The 22384-nt window shown below is 31.7% G+C and overlaps 1 protein-coding gene across 1 annotated transcript in view; it reads left to right on the top strand.

The window, feature by feature from the left end:
• Positions 1 to 22384, top strand: part of LOC145305449 (uncharacterized) — a 183625-nt gene that overhangs the window by 54973 nt on the left and 106268 nt on the right. Inside the window, exon 5 of the mRNA XM_080147066.1 lies at positions 11259 to 11350. Within this exon, the coding sequence (XP_080003192.1) occupies positions 11259 to 11350 (92 nt within the window). The remainder of the gene's footprint in view (positions 1 to 11258; positions 11351 to 22384) is intronic.

Here is a 22384-nt window from a genome sequence, read left to right as displayed (position 1 = left end):
AAAATTAGTGGTTAAACGGTTGGACACGCAACTTAATGAAACAACCGATCAGAAGTTGCACAAAGTAGATTAGCCAACGAGTAAGAAAACTCTATTATGAAACTTTGGGGACTAGTATAATAAACAGCCTAATGTCCCCTCCCTCCCTTATATATATGTATCTGGAATTAGGAATATTTACTTTTGAATTGAAAATCACTAGATTAATCATCGCCAGGAAGGTAATAAGTTCGAATCTCAGCCCGAAACCGTGCCATAACTAAAGACGTCAAAAATTGTTCCTACTGCTGCTATGTCAGGTGCTTAATGTAAATAGTTAGAATAGGGAGAATGCCTTGGCCAATAAACATGCGCAACTCATTACATGCACAGTTAGGACTTCCTAGACAAAGATCGTGTAATCAAAGTGTTGGATGTCTGTTAGATGTTACTTAACCTAATATCCTTGGGTGTTAGAGTATCGCATCAAATTACAAGCGGATGACTTTCACTTAAACAAGGATGACAACAAGCGAAGCACTGAAACGGTAGGACAAACGGACATTAACGCCTGTATAGTGTCTGAACTAAATAATCAGAATATAAAAATATAAGAGTCGAAGCAAAATTGTAAGTAAATTTGTTAATGTTCATGGACATACTTACATTTTTAGGACCTAATTATAGAGGTGCTTCGCTTAAAATAATGTTCCTTGTTGTCCCAGGAATCAATATACCAAAAATCAGATCAAACGGATAATTAGGTCACATAAAAATTTGCTGTTAAAAAAGTAGAAAAATCAACATGTTTAAAATAGACTAACGGACATTCTGGTAATGATTATAGAGTTGCTGCCTTTCTAAATCGTACCTATCTACTACAGGAATCATCATGCAAAGTTTAAAATAGGTAAGACAATTCTAACATGCCTAAATTAACGAATAAAAGCTATCTATCTCGGACGGACTGACCCTAATTATAGAAAAGCTTCGCTTTTAAAAATGGTAGGTGGGGCTAGTATTATATTACAGAATTATAAGGCGGTAGAAGGGTTGTAGAATAAATTTGTTACCTTATTTATATAATTCTTGAAATTGTCTATAGTACGCTTTAGGTTTACACTAATACACATCTGCAGTTATTTTCATGCATTTTTATACATAAATAAATATATAGAAAGAAAGATGGTGGAGCGAGGTTACATTGGAATGTAAATTTTACTGGGGGTACCAAAAGTTTTAATAATTAAAAACTTTGTGTTCTTTTCTTAATTCTTGATGTCCAAATTTTGTATAAATTTTCCAACCAATAATGTTAATCAGCAGAAGAAGTAGTTTTGTTTATCATCATCGGAAATGTTAGTTGTTTTTTTATTCCATTGTCTTATCCCTCGAGATCCCTGTAGATAAAAAGATAACATCATGTATAGTACAGACAAGGATGACAGTATTCATAAAAGTGAAGGTCTGATACGGTAAGACAAACGAACAATACACTTGTAGAGTGTAAGAACTGAATAAGCAGAATATTGATGCATTAGTCTAAACAAAATTGTAAGTAAATTTGTTGCAAAACGTCGTAAATACATGATACTGGTTAAGTTAACATTCACTTGATTATAAAGATGCTTCTCTTATAATATTTTACCTTGTGGTAATAGGATTCAGTATTTCAAAAATCAGATGAATAGGATAATTATAACATACAAAAATTTTGTTGTCAAAAAATTAAAAAGCAGCATGTTTTAAATATATATACGATTATAAACTTGTTACGCTTATAGGAATCATTATCAAATTTCAAATTAATTTGACCTGCCTAAATTAATGAAATAGCTAACTGGCCGTGACGTACGGACTTACCCTAATTATAGAAAAACCTTCGCTTTTATAAATAGATAGATAGTCAGAGATTGCATTACAAAATTAAAATTAAAATGAAAATATATAATTTAAAAGAACCTATGTTATTAAGTTACAAAAATAAGATAAATACCAACTTTTTCTTTTGAAACAAATAAAAATTAAGTTGTCCAAAAAAGACCCAAATTAAAAATGATATTAAGAAACTTTTTTTGGCAAACAAGGTCAACATTATCATTCAAGTTATATCATATTTACTTTATTTATGCCTCTTCTCATTGAAAATAGCCTAAACCCTGACAAGGAATCATGCTCAGCTTTTCTGGTGAGGGGGCCCTATCCCTACAGGGCCTATATTTGGGGTGCGTTAACCTTGCAGGGCTACCTAGTAATCAATTTATTCTTACCTAACCTTACCTAAAAGTAGAGGGAGAAAGTCACTCAAAAATCAGACACGTGACGTCATAAAAATGTGGGAGATAATAGATGAGAGGAGTGGGAAAGAGAACACCTAAAAAAGAGATGGATAATTTCTCATTTTTATTATGTCACGTGTTTAATTTTGGAATGAATTTCTCTCCCTACTTACTAAAGTAAGAAGCAAATACAGAAAACAAACGAAAATTCAAAAATAAGGAGAAAGTGTGAGGTGTTTCTATGCTTAACAAGTTACTTTAAGGGAAAACGCCATAAAATTTTTGAGATGTTTGGTTTAATGGACAGACACACAAACATTCAACTACTTTATATACATTTTTTTGTATTTAGTATTTTGAATAATATTCATAGCAGAATAAAAATCTTAAAAAGGACTGTTTATAAAGTATAAAAATCAAGATGTTTAGAATACAATAAAACCAATATTATACATTTATAATATTAGGATTATCAATTTTTTTATTTCTTTTTTCTAGATATACATAAAAAAAAATAGGAGAGTGGGTGACCAATAATTTTCTCAAAATTCGTCATTTTGTAGTACAAAATTTATTAAGATAAATTTCAGCGAAATCTTTACTCCTAAACTAATTGAGGCAGAAATAGTTTGATGTTTTGGGGGAAGATTCATTATTAGTTAATTCAACTATCTCCATCTAACAAAAGCCTTTTTGCCATTATATTCCAATTTTATTGTAGTTTTGAAAAAACACCACAGACAAAACGTTGATAGGTGAAGAATTTGTATAAAAAATAGTGTTTAAATAATATGGCGGATTTTTTAAAACAGGGCATCTATTCTATAACTAAAATAAGTCAATATGTCCGCCAGTAAAATAAACAATTTTAGATTTAAATTATATTTAAATAATATTAAATTGTCAGTAGTTTCAGAGATCTTTCAAGACAAAACTTCCAACGTTGAAAACTTTTGATATTTTTGAAAATGAAGTTTGAAAAACTGTTTCAAAGTCCTATCCATAGGAGGATCTACAGGGATAAGACAATGGCCGATAAATTGATGTACACCCTCAATGATGATACACTAAATTATCTCTTCTGTAGCGTAAAATGAGTGTATGAAACGTTTGAACATTCAACTTAATAAACAAACCAACGAAAATTCACTAAAGTCCCCAAAGTTGTTAAGCCAAAGAATAGGAAAACGTTAGTTTAAAACTTTGGGGACTAGTGTAGTAAACAACCCATTGTCCCCTCTCTCTCTCAGCCTATACATTGAGGATCACGAAACTATTTTGCCAAAAAATGATTTGTAACATCCCAAAAACTTTAAATAGGGCGTATTAAAATCCCCCTTCCCAGATTTGTTAAACACAATAATACAACGCTTTTTTTGTATAAATATAATTTCCCATTGATGATATTATTTTTGTATTATATTCAAACTTTAAGTAATGATATTTTGTGGTTGACAACCGTAGCAATTCTTTACCTTAATATAATTGTAGGACATTTTTAATTCTATTTAAAAACAAAGTTTTAAAGGAATTGATATATCATTACATGGATCTTACACCAGATTATCATATTCTCAAAAAAAGTGAAACTCGAAGCAGGCTAAAATTAGCCCTTTACCCCATCCCATCCCCATCTACTTAATGATTTAACTGACAAATAAACGACAGTTTTTCTCCTGTCATATATTCACGTATATTCTACATCCATTATGTTAGTGCGAATGGGGCATTTGTCCAAATTTAGGTATGGAGACCGCTCTTCTATGAGTACTACTAAAAACCTACTTTATCTGCAATACACATAGACATTCTCATCGTCGGTTCGTTTATTTAGAATGCTTAACCCTCTATTCCCACAAGTATAATACGAATTTGGTTGAGCTGGTGGAAGCTCAACAAAAGACCCACGCGAAGTATTATATTGCTTTAACCTAAGAATAAATGGTTGGTTTTGATATTCGATCGGAATTATATAAGTATATTAAGTATTAAGGAAGGAAAATGTTTTTATAAAGTGTATTTATATTACAAGTGAATAAGTTAAGTATGAAAATATTTACAGGATAAGTGTTAAAGTCATAAGTAGTGTAGGACAGAAAAGTGCCCTAAGTCCCAAGCAGTGAATTGTGCTAAGTGTTAGAATTCTAACATAAGGCCTAAGCTCAATTCATGCTAAGTACCAAGGGTCCTAAATTTAAACTACAATGCTTGCCAAACAACTAAGTCATTACCTTTTAAAGCCAGAAGAGAAGTTAATGGTAGGAGAGTCAATGAATAACTAACTTATTTTAAGAGGTACATGCTATAACATCAGTTTAGAACCAGGATCTTAGTGTTTGTCTGTGCAATTAAGTGTCTGTATGTTAATTTGTGACGTAAATCAGACATGGTTGTAGGCATACATATTTGTACTGATTGGTTACATGGTTACTTTAACAATAAACATAATGTCTTTAATAAACATATAATATTATCAAATCACATACAAATTACCATGAATAGGCTAGCATTACCCATATATGGTGTTATATAGGTAGAGATAGGCCTATGAATGCATAAAAGGATACAAATAATGCCTTGGGCCTAGCTAAAGTAATTGTGTCTTGTGCCTGAATGCTACTTGATAATTGCAGGGGCACATCAATCAAATATTTAGATTCTACTCTATATAGTGTTAACTTTATATCAAGCATAGATAGATAGTCTGGATGCGAAGCATTTCTGTAAAAGTCTTATATGTACGTTCAAAGAATTTGAAAATTGAGGATCGCATCTCCAATTATAAGAGAGGGGGGGGGGGGGGTTACTACTGAAATAAAATGTAATAGGATGTTAAAAATGTTTGAGTCTGAACAAATCTAACAATTCACATTTGGCCTTTTTATGTAAAAATATAAGGAGCTCAACAGCTATCCCTCAAATTGTACCCAAAGTTTTTTAATACATTTTCTCGTTTGGTGGCTTTAAAAGTTTAATACTTTTATTGGTAATAAAATGTCCAAACTATTCAATCAATAATTTAAATCTATAAAAGGGTTGATTATATTTATAATCATTAGGGATTTTGTGATTTTGTTTGGCAACGCTTCGCAGTAGAAAAGATCTTTTTATCTGCCTCCAAATATAACTTTAGATTCATTTCCCTTGTTGGCTAAACCTCATTCCTGCGTCCATTGTCTTATCCCATAAGATTACTGATTTTTAAGCAGAAATGATAGGACACCATTGAGCAGACGTGTGTTAGGAATTAGTTCAACATAGTTTTTGGCCAACCATTCAAATGAGGAAAAGAGATGTTCTTCATGAAAAATAAAGCTTATTCACTCAAGGAGGGAGGGGACATTGGGCTGTTTATTACACTAGTCTCCAAAGGTTTATAAAAAAAAACGTTTTCTTATTCGTTGTGTTAAGGAATTTTGGGACTTGAATTGAATTTTAATTAATTGGTTCATTAAGTTAAGTGTATAAACGTTTCAACCATTAATAATAATCTACAGATGGTAATTTTGTAAGAGTTTTGATTTCATGACCTTTTTCTTGAAGTCCATTTTAACAGTTTTTGGGAAGGTACTTGAACATTATACCCTCCAGAAAACTAACAAACGCCAACGAAATAAATTTACAGAAAATCGAATCCTGTCTTTATATTGGGAAGTTTTTTTCTATAAAGTAAATCAGTCACAGTAGATTCACAGCATATTATAAGGCCACCATAGACCGAAAATGTACTGTAATAGTTTGCTTTTATATAACTATAGGAATCAGTTTTTTGAATATATGATGTAACGGGGTTAAATTTGGATGAAGGATATGAAATCATGGCTGAAAAAGTTATCTTAATTGAAAATTATGTAGCCAATAGACAAAAAGTTAATAAGAAATCTAACATTAGTAAAATCGGGATAGTCTCTTTCGTGGCAATGCCCCTTAACCCTTAACGGTCGGGGGGGAGGCGTTGAACGCCCCCCTATCCGGTTTTTTCTATCTCATTTTCTGTGTGTGAAAGATAAAGAGCCCAAACTGCGTGACTTGTTAAGTTTGGGTATGACACATAACCGAGAGTTGGAATTTTTTGAATATCTCCATCCTGGCGGGCACAGGATGCCAGCAAACCTGGCAGGGTCATCCAGGTAAAGAGCAAAAATATTTTTTTGACTTAAAAAAAGCTTTTTATCTTACCAAAATACTAAAATATCCTCTAGTAGTACATCCTCATATTAAATACAGGTGTTCAAGTCAATTTCAGGTTCCAGGTATGATCCTGCAGGTCCTGATCCTCCAGGTCTCCAGAAATCTTTAAATGGCTCCTGTGGCCGCAATTTTTGACTTAGAGACTTCAAATTTTAAACTTAAGCTTTTCTTACATGTCTACATAACGTATTAAATTTTCATAAAGATCCACCGCCGTTTTCCCGCCGACCGCCGACTGCGGCGGCTGGCAGCTGCCAAGTACAGCTGCGGCCGCTGAAATTTATATTTTGATATTTGAAATATAAAATTTACATAAAGATTAACATTTTCTGCAAAAAAAATTTTATTCCTGCTTCAAAAATAAAAAAATACAGCCGTTTGAAATTTTTAAGTAAAAAAGGACCTAAAAACAAAGGTTGTTAAATAAAAGGGTGAACAGTACTGTTTAAAAGAAATATAAATGAGAAATGAGAATAGTTATCAATCGCATCGTATTTCGACAGCATTCCGTGGATTTTAAATTAAAAGATTATAACTATGAAACAGTTTGTTTTCCCAGGGGTATTAGTTTTAGAATTTTTATTTTAATGTTCATAGAAAATTGTCTGTATAAAAAGGTTCCAGGACAAACGCAGTAATGTTAAAATATTAATTTAATTAGATATTTCTTCTATACAGATTAGGTTAGGTTAAGATATGAATGTACAACGAAGCCCCCCGTAGAGGTTAGGCATTAAAGAAACCTAAAAAGAAGGTCTAAAATAGGTTAGGTTAATTGTCCACTCCTGCGGTTGTCCACTCCTGCGTTTGTCATAGGACCTATAAAAAGCTATACATGTTTTTTCAGTAGGGCAGAGAACCAGTTATAATCCTGCGGCGGTTTCGAAGCCATGCTGAAATAGATTTTCTCTAAAGGACTAACACATTAGATTTTCAAAAAATTTTCATATGTCATTGGTATGCTACAGCTTAACCTTATTGGTTAATGACACGTTCAAAAATGTCATGGATAAAAGAAAAAGTAAGTAAGCCAAAAAGGCATGTACGTCCAACCGACGGACTGTTAACCTGTAATATAAGTGTAATATTTTAATCAAACAAGTTTCTCGATCAACTACCCTTTATCCCTTTAAATTAAAAAAAGAATATTTATAACCGTTCCGGAAGCTTTAACATAGTTACATTTTTGGAGGAATATGATAATTTCATCACATGAAAAATTGTTATCAAAAAAGTTAAAAATCAACATGTTGTAAATGAACATACGGATATTCTGATAACGATTATAGAGGTGCTAAACTCTCTAAATCGTACCTAACTGATATAAGAATCACCATGTAAAGTTTAAAATTAATAGTATAAATATAAACTGTTTTTTTTTTATTTTAAAAGAGCTTCGCTTTAAAAATAATAGTTTTCTCTCCCTATATCCCCTTACTAATATGGTCTACTTAATAAAGCGTATTTAAAAGGAAGAAATCCTATTTGAGAATGAATTCTAAAAAGAAATTTTCAATACAATTTGCTATTATTAAAGGTATTATGCTTTTTAGAAAAACTATTATGGTTCTAAATTATAACAATTTTATAAAATAGTAAGTTTTGTCAACAATTGTCAACAAACTGATAAAGCTTTACCTAGGTCCTAGGATGGTTTCAGGCTATTTATCTGCCATCTACCTTCACTTTGCATCATGAAAATTATTATATTGTTGCCTATACTACACTATACTACAAGAATATACCTAACTTTTAGAGGAATCACCTTTTCAAGTTATAAATAGATGATAAAATTTTAACACAAATGTATAAACGTGTAGAAAATATTTCTATATTTTTTTTGAAAATCTCTACAATTCGTGAAATAAAAAGTTGAATAAAGCATAAATTATCTGAGATGCCATTTTGAGTTTTTTTTTGGTTCGAGGAAGGATTCTTTTTTGTTATGTTTTAATGGATAGATAGATATACATATGTGGGCTATAATAGAAAGATATATTTATAGGATGACTCTTGAAATAGATAGATAGATAGACAGATGAAAAAGATAGATAGATAGATAGAATTCGATTAGAAAGAGTGATAAATAGATTGAGAGAGAGATAGATAGATTAATATATTTGTAATTAAATAGATTGATAATTAGATTTCTAGAAAGCCTACTAATAGATAGATAGATAGCAAATGATGGATAGATAGATAGGTAAATATATTTAAAGTTAAAATTATATGTAGATTAATAGATATATATGTACTAAAGAATAGATTATATAGATAGATAGCTAAATAGGTGGATTAGTAATAAGTTTAGAAAGGTAGATAGATAAAACGATAAAAATAGACCTATAGATAGATAAGATTTATCTATCTATCTGTTTAAGTATACATTTATCTATCTATTTGCCTCTTTATTTGTGTTTATTGTTAGAAATCATATTATTTACCATTCACAGGGATATAATATCTGAAAAAAACAAGCACCAAATTTTGGTTGCAGGACAAACGCAAGAGTCCCAAACGTCGGAGTGGACAAACGCAGGAGTGTTAAAATGTTAATTTTATTAAGTATTTCTATACAGATTAGGTTAGGTTAAGATATGAATGAACAAACAATTCCCCCGCAGGGGTTAGGCATTTAACAAACCTATAAGATGGTCTAAAATAGGTTAGGTTAGGTAAGTGTCCTCTCCGACGTTTGTTCACTCCTGCGTTTGTCCTGGAACCTTTTTTTTAGCAATTTCATATAAACCGACAATTAATCATATACAACTTTTTCTTCGGAAATACATATTATTAGATTAAAAAGAACTATTTCTTATTTTAAAGAAAAAAAAAGTTTTTTTTTCTCAGATGTCATTTCCCCTTCGCTGACTTATTATTTATTTGGTGTGCAATTTTTTCCGCACATTATTATCATCCTTATAATAAAGTAACAGGATGTTTGTGTGTCTGTGTGTTTGTGTGTTTGTATGTTTGTACCGAAGGATCTCGCTAACCGCTGAACCGATCGGGTTCTCCTTAACAGGGTAGCTTCTCATAGGTCCCGGGAAGGTTTATAACTATTTTCTAGGGGGGTGGGACACCCCCACCCCCCCAAAAATTTTTTTCACCCCCCCCCCCCAAATCTATTTTTACTTTTTCTTTTAAAATCTAAAATAAGAAATTGAATTATTAAATTCAACTCTCTCCTCAAGTGCCCCTAGAGGCCTCTAGGGTCGTAGCCGCTAGTATTATATAAAGTATTAAGATATTTTGTCTGTAGCGAAGGATCTTGCTAACCGCAGAACCGATAAGGTTCTCCTTTACAGTGAAGCTTCTTATAGTTTCTACTTTAAATACCTTTAGAGGCTTCTAGGGACGTAGCCGCTAGTCTGTAGCTAACAACTAAACTGATTGAGTTCTCCATTTTTGGAAATCTTTACATATGTCCTTCGATGGCTAATTTTATTTCTAAATTTAAGTTTTGGAATTGTTTTAGGCTATTTTCTTTACCCTAATACTTTTATTAAAGTGACCCTAGACAAAAAAATATATATTAGTCTAAAAGTTTGCGCTATTTAAATACTTTGCTGTTCTGATAATTGTATACATGTGTAGAAATGTATTCACACCATTATTTATATATGACTGCTTTGTCATGGTGATTATTCAAATGTTTAAACTTTAAATAAACAGGCTTCCACCCTTTCATAGGCACTTCAATGACTAATTTAGTCTGGGTCGCGCCAGAACGTATCGGTTTCGAGTCCTAAAATTACAAAAAAAAGATTACGATGTTTCTCTATGCAACGTTTATATTAGCGAAGCCACTTTATAAGAACTCTTTAGTAGCACTGCTTTCTATTCGGTACTCCCTCTCTCTCTCTCTCTTCATTTTGACTTCCCCTTTTATCACTCCCTACTCTTCATTCCTCTTTTTCTTTTTCTTTTCTTCTCTCCCAAAACCTGCAGAGCGTTGGGGAGGTGATGAGATCGAATCTCAGCCCAAACCACTTCATAACCTAAAACATAATAAGTTTTACCTACTGCTGTTAAGATAGATGCACAAAATTAATAGCATGAGTAAGTGGATTTTCTTGCCTTAGAACAGGCGCAACTCATTAGGACTTACAGTCAAAGTTCGTACAATTAAAGGGTTGGTTGTCTTTAATAATTGGGATGTGAGTGCCTTGGGACCTATCATAAAGATCCAGTCCCCAATTTTTTGTTGTCCCTCTCCATTAAAGATAGCCTTTATATTGATCACATCGTTTAATAAGCTTCACTAATATTGAACGCATTCGTTCTATTTATACAGTCTGGGTTCTCTAAAAAAATATTTATTCTAATCTTTTAGTCTGTTGAACTTTTTGTTTTTATTTTGTCTGTAACTCTTTTGTATTTGTCTATCTGTGTTTCTGTCATATTTTCTTGTTTATTAATTCTTTTCTTTTCGTTAATTTAAAAAAGTGGCTGCGCCCCTAGCATCTAGGGGCTCTATAATCAATGGGTTATGGATGGGCAAAAAATAGCCTAAAACCACCTTAGGACTTTACTTCAAAGGAGAACCATAAATGTTCGTTAGTTAGCGAGATCCTTTGCTACAGACAGAAAAAAACTTATTACTTTATATGATAGGATAGTCATAAAGAAAGATATAGATAGAAAAGAAAGATAGAAAACGAACTAGATGGTTATCTAATATAAGATATTGATAAATGGATAGATAATCCTGATATAAAAGACACTGGTATAGAGTGAGGCTTTTAAACCAATAAAAAATATGATGTTGATTTAATAACGCACCTACCATACAATATACTATTTCAGGCGTCGTGTTGAACGTTCTGACGGACGGGTTGGCAATTGTAGCGGAGAGACTGAGGTCGTGTACCAGGGGTGTGAGGACAAACCTTGTGCAGGTAGATACATTGATAGATAGATAGATAGATAGATAGGTAGATAAAAATATAGATAAAAAGATAGATAGATTGATAAATTGATAGATAGATAGATAGATAGATAGATAGATAGATAGTCAGATAGTCAGTTATATAGATAGATCCAAGTTTGAATAAATAAGTAGATAGATTGATAGATTATTAGTTAAAATCTAGATTAATAGATAGATAAATAGACAAGAAGATAGACAGTTAGATAAAAATATGAACAGTTAGTAAACAATTTAGAGACAAAAGGGTTATATTTTTTTTAAGGTCGTGATGTTTTTTAATAAATGATATATTCTAAATACCAATAATAAAGGAAACAATTCGTTTTATACTAATTGATTAAGAATTTGGGATCAAGACGGTTATACGAAGAAGGTATTTATTATAATATAGTTCTTGGTTATAAAAAAATCCGCGTAAAATATCTTATCAGCTGATACAGATTATTTGCAAGCCCTCTTATGTCAATTATCTATACAAGTTTGACAGTATTCTTAAAAGCGTAGAATGAATATACCAAATATACAAATTTAAAGCTGGTTATAAACTAGATGGAATGGAGTTTGAAGAGGGAAAATTTTTAAAAATCCAAAATATCCCAAGAGAAAGTCGGTATCCCCCCCAAGATTGAGACTTACTGACATTTTGAATTATTGATTAGCTTTACAACTAAGAAAGACATAAATTTATTACTATAGAAAAGGCACACTTTAAAATTTTTACTACCGTACTGTTCAGATATGTATCGCTTTCTCATATCCTATAGATCTATCCATACTTCTTTGAGCAAGGACATGTTTTCTGAAGAAAGAAAATATGCATTTCTATAAGATAACATTAACCATCCTGTAAAAAATGTTGACACTGTCGAAAGACCAAATAGTATAAAAAATGATCCATGTGACGTCATAAAAATGAGGGAGAGGGAAAGAAAACCCATAAAAAATAGATTGATAATTCCTTAATTTTTATGACGTCACATGGATCATTTTTGACACAATTTGGTCTTTATCTGAAACGAATACTTTAATGCAATATGCCTATTTGTTGGCCTAGGCCTTGCCACTATTCTCTATTTAACATCTTAAGTTTGACGTTTTTTTCAAGAATGACTGTCTCTATTCTGTTTCTATGTCCGTCCGTAAGTCCATTACGTCACGACGTTTAACCAAAAATTGGCTGATTAGGATTTCCTGGTTATTTACAGGAATCTCCAGGGATAAGAAAATGGACGATACATTGACGTACAATCACAAAGATGATATAAAAAATAGGGAATAGTCCCTTTCGTAACATCGCCCCATAAGAGGATATTTGATTTATTTTTTTAATGGCTTTTTATAGGTTATTTTAGGTTAGGTTAGGTTATATTGTGTTAGGTTATTGCCCACCAGGGTTAGGTAATTGGCCCCGCAGGGATAGAGCCCACAGCAGGCGCTAGAAATAGGAGAAAAGCTACTGTAAAAAATACGAAGAATCGCCCCATAAGGTGCGATGTTACGAAAGGGACTATACCCCAAAAATACTCTTTCTGCAGATTAATTTTTTTGTTAAAAGCTTTGGAAACACCGTCAGTTTTTACCGACCAATCAAGATTTAATATAAGTACCTAAAACTTAAAGCAGTTGTTCAGATTAAAGCATTACTGATAGACCGACAGACTAAGTAAGTTATATACTGGATGCTCATTCTAATATAGATTCTCAATAATATTTCAACTGTCTATCTTGAATAGGAGTCGAGAAAATAAATACTTCTGACAGAAAGACACAGACTTAAAAACCAGGTAGCGAGGGGACAATGGGCTGTTTTATACACTAGTCCCCAAAGTATTATATTAACGTTTTCTTATTCGTTGGCTTAACAACTTTAGGGACTTTTAATGAATTTTGATTAGTTGCTTTATTAAATTTGGTGTTCAAATGTTTCAGCCCCTAATTCTAATCTACAGAAGGGGTAATTTTGTGTTTCTTAATTGGGGATGTACATTAATTTATCGGCCATTGTCTTATCCCTTTAGATCCCTGATCTGAATGAATTAAAATTTTACCCAAATAAGATATCAAATTTTAAAAAAATCAATATAGATGCATATCTGAAAAATTTCTAAAGATACATATTAATTAACGCTATGTTTTGATAGAAAATGATTGAGTATCGGCCGTTTTCAAACTTTTTAATGAAATATTTTAGTGTTATTATTCAGGAATCTTAATGGATAAGACATCCAACAAAATTATCACTTCTTTAGATTAAAATTATTGGTTAAAAAGTTTGGACACTACTTGGTTGAACAAATTAAGACAAGGATTACAACATCAATAAAAGCAAAGCCATTAAATCAGACGTTGTAACAAATGAAAATTTTAACTTGTAGAATTTTCAAAAGTAGAATATTAATTTATATAATTATATGTAAATTTGTTGCAAAACTGCTTTAAAACAGTATATTTTTAAGGACATACTTACATTTTTAATAAACCTTGTTGTCCCAAGTATCATTATTTCAAATATTTTACTATGCATAGTTTGATATCGATAGGACAAGTTACGTATAACATGCCTAAATTAACGATAAAAGCTATTCTTTATTTACATCTTTCCTACTTATCATAAAGTAAAAAGCCTACCATTAAAACTTAGGATGCTAAAAAAACATCAATCTATGATATAATTTTAGATAAGAGCTGAAAATGAATGATTTTAAGTCATAATCGCTTTATTATTCATTATGTTCATACATTCGGAGAGAGAGGGACAATGAGCTGTTTATTACACTAGTCCCCAAAGTTATATAATAACATTTTCTTATTCGTTGGCTTAACAACTATGGGGGCTTAAGTGAATTTTGATTGGATGTATCATTAAGTTGAGTGTTTTAACGTTTCAACCACTAATTTTAATCTACTGAAGGGGTAACTTTGTGTATGATCATTTGGGATGTATAACAATTTATCAGCCATTGTCTTATCCCTTTAGATCCCTGCTAATGTCCCCTACCTTTCTACTAAAATATCTTTTAGCGAAAGTTAATGTAATGATATACGGAAGCGAATACACACCGCTAATAATCAATAATGTTCTGACATAATGTTGATTAAAAAATTGACCATTTTCCTACATTTCATAATATAACAATGATTGGTCAATGGCTCTAGTCCCCAAAGTTTTACAATAACGTCTTCTTACTCGATGCCCTGACAAATTTAAGGACTTTTATTGAATCATGATTAGTTAATTCATTGTTGTCCAAATGTTTCTACCATTAATTATAATCTACAGAATGCATAATTTTGTTTATCATCATTGGGGATGTACATCAATTTCTCCACCATTGTCTTATCCCTTTAAATCCTATTATAAATAGTACCTAGTATGTTATTTTTATTGTTTGTCTAATAAAATTTCGTTAACCACACGTTACCGTATCCAAGAATTAAATAGCCTTAAACCATCTTTATATTAATGTGAAGCTTTCCAAATATAAGTGTCACATTATGGACAAACAAAAACCTTACTTTTTATATACCTAGCTAAAATAAATCCAAACTGACTATCAACATACCAACTTAATCCCACCAAAACTACAAAAACCCCAAAAACCAGATTGACAGGGATAAATATATATAACGCAAAATTATATTAGACTTTCGAAAGCAATTTTTCATATAATGTTAGATCCTAAAAAGTGTTATACTTTAAGGTTAAAAAAATGATTTCTAACATTGTTTTATAGTAGTACAGCTTCTGTATAACTTGGTCTTTTATGTGCCCCTGCCTCAATGTACAACAGTTTATTGTCTGCTTGTAAATTTCTGCACTAAATATGTCCTTATTTTCAAACATTTATGAAAAATATCCATAGGACTGGTTGCAATCAGGAAGGGAGGTGAAGTTGGCTTTTTATTGCAGAAGTCCCCAAAGTTTTCTATTAACGTTTTCTTATTCGTTGGCTTAAAAAGTTTGGGGACTTCAGTAAATTTTGATTGGTTAATTTTAAGTTGATTGTTCAAACGTTTTAACCAATAATAATAATCTACATAAATGGTAATTATGTGTATCATCAATTGGGTTGCACTTCAATTTAACCGCCATTATCATATCCCTTTAGATTCCTGTTTGCAAAAATAAAGTTAGAGTATAGAGGGGTCGAGGGTATATGACCATATATTATAGAGCTATCACAAAGACCTCGACACCTCTATACTCTAACTTTATTTTTGCAACCCTTTTTAAAAGTCAGTAAGTAGCTATTTATTATTATGAGTACGTGGTGTTTTTGCTATACAGATAATGTTACACATTGAAAAAATAGTCAAATCTGATATGAATATGCATATCCTATAGTTTATATCGACTATATAGTATTAGGTAAAGGTGACCCTTTTTGATTTATTATCGACGTGTAATTATCATACTGTGTACATCAACATTCACAGTTTTAGGGCATTAGACAAGTGGTCTTGGATGACATTTTATAGATTTTCATTTGAAACATCGATTTTGTTGGTAATAGAAAAAGAACACTCTTATTGCATGAACGGAGGGATAAAACATATGATTTTCATTGTACATTTTAGGTTTGTCCTAGGGGGTTTAGACCCCCAACACTCATATTTTTCTTTTAAAAAATTTGAAGATATTGATATAAGTATGCAGTTATAATTCCAATAGAATACAATATTGTCTATAATATATCAGTCAAAACTACTTTCAATTAACACATAGACGAGATAAATTACGTTATTGATTCCAAATAGTCTACATAAACTCTAAAAATGAATTTATTAAAGGGTAAAAAGTGGCAGAAAGCTTATTACCCCTACCCATCCCCCCTCATCCGTCCCCCCCATTAAAATTCCTGTGCACACCTCTGGCTAAAAGATTGTAAAATTGATTGCTTACCTCACAAAGGGCCTGGCCTACTGTTTAAAAGTGTTGCGACAATTCCACAAATATGTATGAAGATTGGACATATTACAAGACTAGAGCTTGTTATTTAAAGGAAGAGAGGGGACATTAGATTGAAAATTAAGCTGGTGCTTAATATAATTTGCTAACATTTACCCAAAACAGGCGCAACTCATTACCATACATAGTTAGAACTTCTCAGAAAAAGGTCACACAATCAAAGAGTTGGATGTCTAATGGATGTTAACTTAACACCCAGGGTGTTTGGATTTGTATGTCAAAGTTTATAAGTATCTATATTGTTAGAACACCCTATTATTTGGCTTTAAAGGCTATGTGACATGCAATAAACAACAAGGATGGCATCATCAAATAATAGCGGAGCTTAGCAAATCAGACCAATAATAGGCCAGTATACACTTTGATTGTATATTATGACGTCATTTTGTATGTAGCCTTATAAGATGCTTAATAATTTGAACAAAGTCATTGACTCAAATATTTTATTTACAATTACAATTTGTTTTTAAAAGTACTAGTAGCGATGCCTCTAGAGGCCTTGAGGATGGGGGAATTTATTTAAATAACCAATTTTTTTCATTTTAGATTTCAAAAGAAAAAGTAAAAAGTGTTTTTTTTTTTGGGGGGGGGGGTATTTGTCCAGTTTAGAAAAAAATTATTAATTTTTTATGAATATCATTTAGCGGCTATACGATTAAAACCTGCTCTGACTGCGGCTGAACTAATCCAGCTGCCATCAGTTGCTTTCAACAGTAGATTAATATATATTTTGATTGCTACCCAACCTAGCCGGCGGCTTGCTTTAAAGAAACAGCTGAATACGAATTCTATTATGATAAAAGGACTAAAATCAAACCTTCCTTTATATGAAACTAATTGTCCTTGTTAAAGTAAAAAAAAATGAAGAGTCCCCGTTTTCAAGAAGACATGCCACTTATCTTCATCTTAACCCGATTCAAAAGTCATTTGAATTATTTTTTAACCGACCTTACACAAAAATTACTTCAAAATTTAAAAGAAAATCATTGAAAGAATAAAATGTATTTCGTTCTTTATTAGTCACTAGCGGCTTCGCCCCTAGCCTCTAGGGGCTTCGCCCTATATAGTTTTGGGAAGTCATCCCTCCTTAATAGAAATATTCAAAAAAATATTCTTTGTTTAATTACTCTGTGGTAAAATTAAACCCAGGTTGTGCCTTTAAGCACAAAAATTTTAATTTGTACAAATTAAACCCAGGTTGTTTGCCGTATACACAAAAATTTCAATTCGTAAAAAATAAGACCTAGGTTGTTCGCATACACAAAAATTAAAATTAAAAAAAAATATTTTGATTTTTTTTTTCGGGGGGGGGGGATTCATGGGGGCTTCGCCCCATGTTGCAGTGGGGTTCCCCCACCCCAATTAATGGTTTTTGTTTTAAAAAAATTAAAAAAAAAAATTTTGGAAGTGGGGATTTTTTTATTTTTTGGGGGGTTGGGGTGTCCCACCCCCCAAGAAAATAGCTTAAAATCACCAGAGGACCAGTAGGTATATTCCCAGAAGGGTAGAGCCCAATTTGATCAGCAGTTACTGAGATTTTACAAAAAAATGTAAAAAAAAAAAATTTGGGGGGTTGGTTTTTTTTATTTTTGGGGGGGTTGGGGGTGTCCCATCCCCCAAGAAAATAGCCTAAAACCACCACAGGACCAGTAGGTATATTCCCTGAAGAGTAGAATCCGATCGGTTCAGTGGTTACCAAGATCTTAAGGGACAGACAGACAGACGGACAGACGGTCAGACGGACAGACGGACAGACGGACAGACATCAAGCTACTTTGTATTATAGATAATTTATGTAATAACCAAATAGAAACCCCTTTTTGGTATTGTAGAATTTTGTTGAATTTTGATAAAAACTATTTCTTAATAAAAGCAATACTTTGATTAAACATCCTTTGTTTGTAAGTCCCATAAGATCAAATTTTTACAGTGCAAAAAAACGGTTTATTAGCTTAAGCCTTATGTTTTAACGCGCCTAACATAGCAGCAGTCGGATCAATCTTGGACCTCTGACAAATATGGATGCATGACCCCTCACGCCATTGGTACTGTGATAATAAGGCAGCTAGAAACCTCTAGAAACCAGGCCTTGTTGCAAAATTCAATTAATTTTGATTAAATGTTCTTGCATTGTTTTAAGATGTGGATTCGAAGCAGCAAAAATTTTGGATCATTGAAGGAAAACGAAGTAGCGGGTTCCGTCGTATTTTTACAGTAGCGTTTGATAGGTTCTTTTAGGTTAGGTTAGGTAAATGATAATGAATGCCCTGCAGGGTAAGGAAATAGGCACCGCTGAGCTAGAAACAGGAGGAAAGCTACTTTGAAAATACGACGAAAACCGCTACTTCGTTTTCTTTCCATGATACCAAATTTTTAGTAACGCAGCTGCTCTATATCTAAGGTATTGTCGTGTACGGCCCACCGTCCAGTATAATAATATGAAAATTTATTTGTGCTTCGCTACATATGGATGTTGTCTTCCTTGTTTTGACTTAAAATTTTGCTAAAATAAATCATTGTCTGGAATGTATAAACATAATTGTTGTTTTTATTCTTGCAAATTTTTATATTCTTTTAGATTCTATCACAAGTATTATAAATAGAGATGTAAATGTCCATAATATCATTATCAAAATAGCATAATAAAATTCGAATCCGGTGCATAGGAACCGGTTCTCATCCATACGAAAAAACTATGTCTAGCATCGTATTATATCCAGCTTTCTACGAATATAAAAATGTACAGTTTTTTAGCCGGTGCCTTCGGCACCTCGGGGCTAAAAATACTAGATTTAATTTTATAATTGTACATTCTATATCCGCGGAAAGCCGTTTATAATACGATGCGAGAAATAACTATTATAAACATTACACCTTTTGTTGGCTTAAAAACTATGGTCTATGCAAAGTGATTTTCTTCAAAGAATTGAAACATACTTAAGGGGTCATTTTGCTTATCAAAATAGGGGTAAATAATTTATCCCATATACACATAGAAAGTCAATCACATCTTTTTATGTTATAATTATCATTCAAATTAAATAACCAACATTGTTACCAAATCTTATACCTTTTTTGTTTCGTCTATCCTTTTTAATTTTTTGTCACTTTTCAATTCTTTTATTTAAACAATTTTCTACTTAAAATGTGGAAAAATCCTTTGGACTTGAATTGGACCATTAACTCTCCTCCCCCCCACCCACAAATACTATTATATAATGTAGTAATGTTTTTAATTGTCTGAAGCTTAAGATTTATATAATTACTGAATAAGTTCTTTATTTTAGAGAAGCTTCACAAGTTACCATAGGTCCTAAGATGGCTTTAGGCGCTTTTATTGTGGCGCTTAGGGTGGTTTCAGGCTATTTTATTCCCTCCCTGTCGTAGATGCTAGACTTAAACTAATTCAGGGGGGGGGGAGGATTGGTTCCCTCAAATTTGAAAGGATTTTGCCCAATTTTCTATTTTTAATCTTTTAATGTATTTAGCACTCCTTAACCTTACGTTGCCAAAATTAATTATTTTGTTTTTTTTACCCAAAAAATAGAAAAATCATTCCTTCAAAAGTGTTACAAAGAATTCTCATTTAGAAATATGATTATGAATAAAAGCTTGATGACAATCTTATTTTAAGCGTAAACAATGCTATTGTAACAGCTAATTGTTTTCCACGGATACGTATATAAACTTACTATTGCCAAACATTTATTTTTGGATTTCATTGGCCCAAAAATAGGTTCAACTAATTTAAGGTCATGACTTATAGAAAAAGGTCGTGCTATCAAATGGTTGGTTGCCTGTGGGATTAGTAGAAGTTGATCAGGAACCCAAAAAGCCCTTAGAGGTTTAATGATTTTTTAGCAAATTTTTTTTACAAACTGTTTTGCTATTCAGCCTCATTACTACATTACTCATTACCATAGTTAAGATATAGCCAATAAAATGTATACTTGCTTCAAATATAGAAATCAAATAATCAAATATAGAATCCTTTAAAAGTTACATCATGTTGTATAGCTTCGATAGATTAAATGAACTATAACTAAAAATAATAGAAAAATACGACGGTTTTTATGGAATATTCAGTAAATATCCTCTTATATAAATTAATAGGTTTTTACGTCAATTAAGATCTTGTTGCACCGATTGAGTTCTCCATTCTAAGGAACCTTTGGTGGGTTTTATAATGGAGTGGGGTGTTGTGGTGTCACCAAATTTTGGCGTACCTATCTAATATTTGCGTATGTACTTTAATCTGCGCAGAAACTATGTTTTATGAATGACGGACCAAATCCAATCTTTATAGTAATTGCACCAAAAATAAGCGGCAAAATGCTTTTATAAATAGATAGATACTCTTACACATGTGCGTGCAATATTCAATAAACTTACGCGGCAAAAAAATGCGCGAATTTCAATGGGTATAAATAGATAGATAGATAATGTGCAATATGCAATAACAATTTTGTGCTTGCTTTAGTACCGTATACACAGCCTTTCTTAAATACATTTAGTCAATTTTGTCCTGCCGTTTACAAGATCTTTATAAACAAACATGCATAGTTTTTGCCTGCGATCTAAAGGGATAAGACAATGGACGATAAATTGTTGATTACAAAACAAAATTACCCATTCTGCAGATTAAAATTATTTGTAAGGACAATTTTAGTTTGAAACATACAATTAAGTTTAGATAAAAAAAAGTTTTTAAGCCAGATTTATAAAACTTTGGGTAGCATTATAATTTACAGTCAAATATCCTCTCCCTTCCGTTTTATTACTTCCAGATGAATATATCTACAAATTATAGTAAAACACTAGAGGGAGAAAGGATTAAATAACTGTATCTCCCCATCGTAACCACCTTGTGCAACCCTTCTATTGGGTCATTGAAAATCAACTAATGGTCTAGCTTATATTAACACAGCCAAGGAGCAGAAAATAATTTAAAAGCAGACGAAAGAGGTCTTTGAAAAGAAAGGGAGGCAGTTGTCTGTTTATACACTTATTCTATAGATCTGTTATCTACAATACAAGACTTGGAGCAAATGTTAGTTAGAATAGTCTTATTGCTTAAAAACCTAAAACTAATTAAGAGGTAGTGTGAATTGCTTAAAGGTATCTATCCCCATTTAGAACAGGTTCAAAGGAAAGATTCTATTAAAGTTCTAGACAAGGATTAAATAAAATAGGACAATTATTCCATCTTGGAAGTATTAGTAGGACAGAAAAACTATGTAAATTATGACTGCCATGTTTTACAAGAAATATTTCTAGCCTATATGGCAATAAGACATTGACCTTTTTCGTCTGCTATAAAATTGTTTTCTGCTATTTGGCTGTGTTAATATTCCCAATGACATTGGTCGATTTTAATAACCTAATGAGAGGGGCTTAAATCATCGAAATTTTAAATATTTTTTAAAGAATAATTTTCATATTCTTAGTTGAAAGGAAAGATGCATTTTTTCAATTACTACGATAACATTTTTCTAACAATTTATGAGTTGCACTCACACATTACACTCACACACACACACACACATACACATACAAACAAAACACATACACACACACATACACACACACACATAATAAAACTTCAAATGCTCATAAAAGCATGGATTTTTTTATATTTATTGATTATCTGTATGTCCATAAAGAGTTACTTTTTTTAAAATTTTACATTTAAGTAAATGGATAAATGTCATTGTGAAATTGATAATTGATAGATAGATAGAAACATACATAGATAGATGAAAACATACAGATAGATAGTTAAATAGATAGATAGATGGATAGATTACTTAATATATAGTTAGATAGATAATTGATAAATAGATAGAAACATAGATGGATAGATTGCTAAATATATAGTTAGATAGATAATTGATAGATAGATAGAAAGAAACATAGATAGTCAAATAGATTGACAGATAGATAGATAAATTGAATCTGCTTATAGTGCCAATAACAGATGACCAATGATAGGCAAATACACATAAAAATGACATGCCAGTATACATTTTAATT

The sequence above is a fragment of the Acartia tonsa genome, chromosome 14 (genome assembly GCF_053477335.1).
Source record: "Acartia tonsa isolate MP-2025a chromosome 14, ASM5347733v1, whole genome shotgun sequence".
Lineage (NCBI taxonomy): Eukaryota > Metazoa > Arthropoda > Copepoda > Calanoida > Acartiidae > Acartia > Acartia tonsa.
This window is presented reverse-complemented; position numbering and strand designations above follow the sequence as displayed.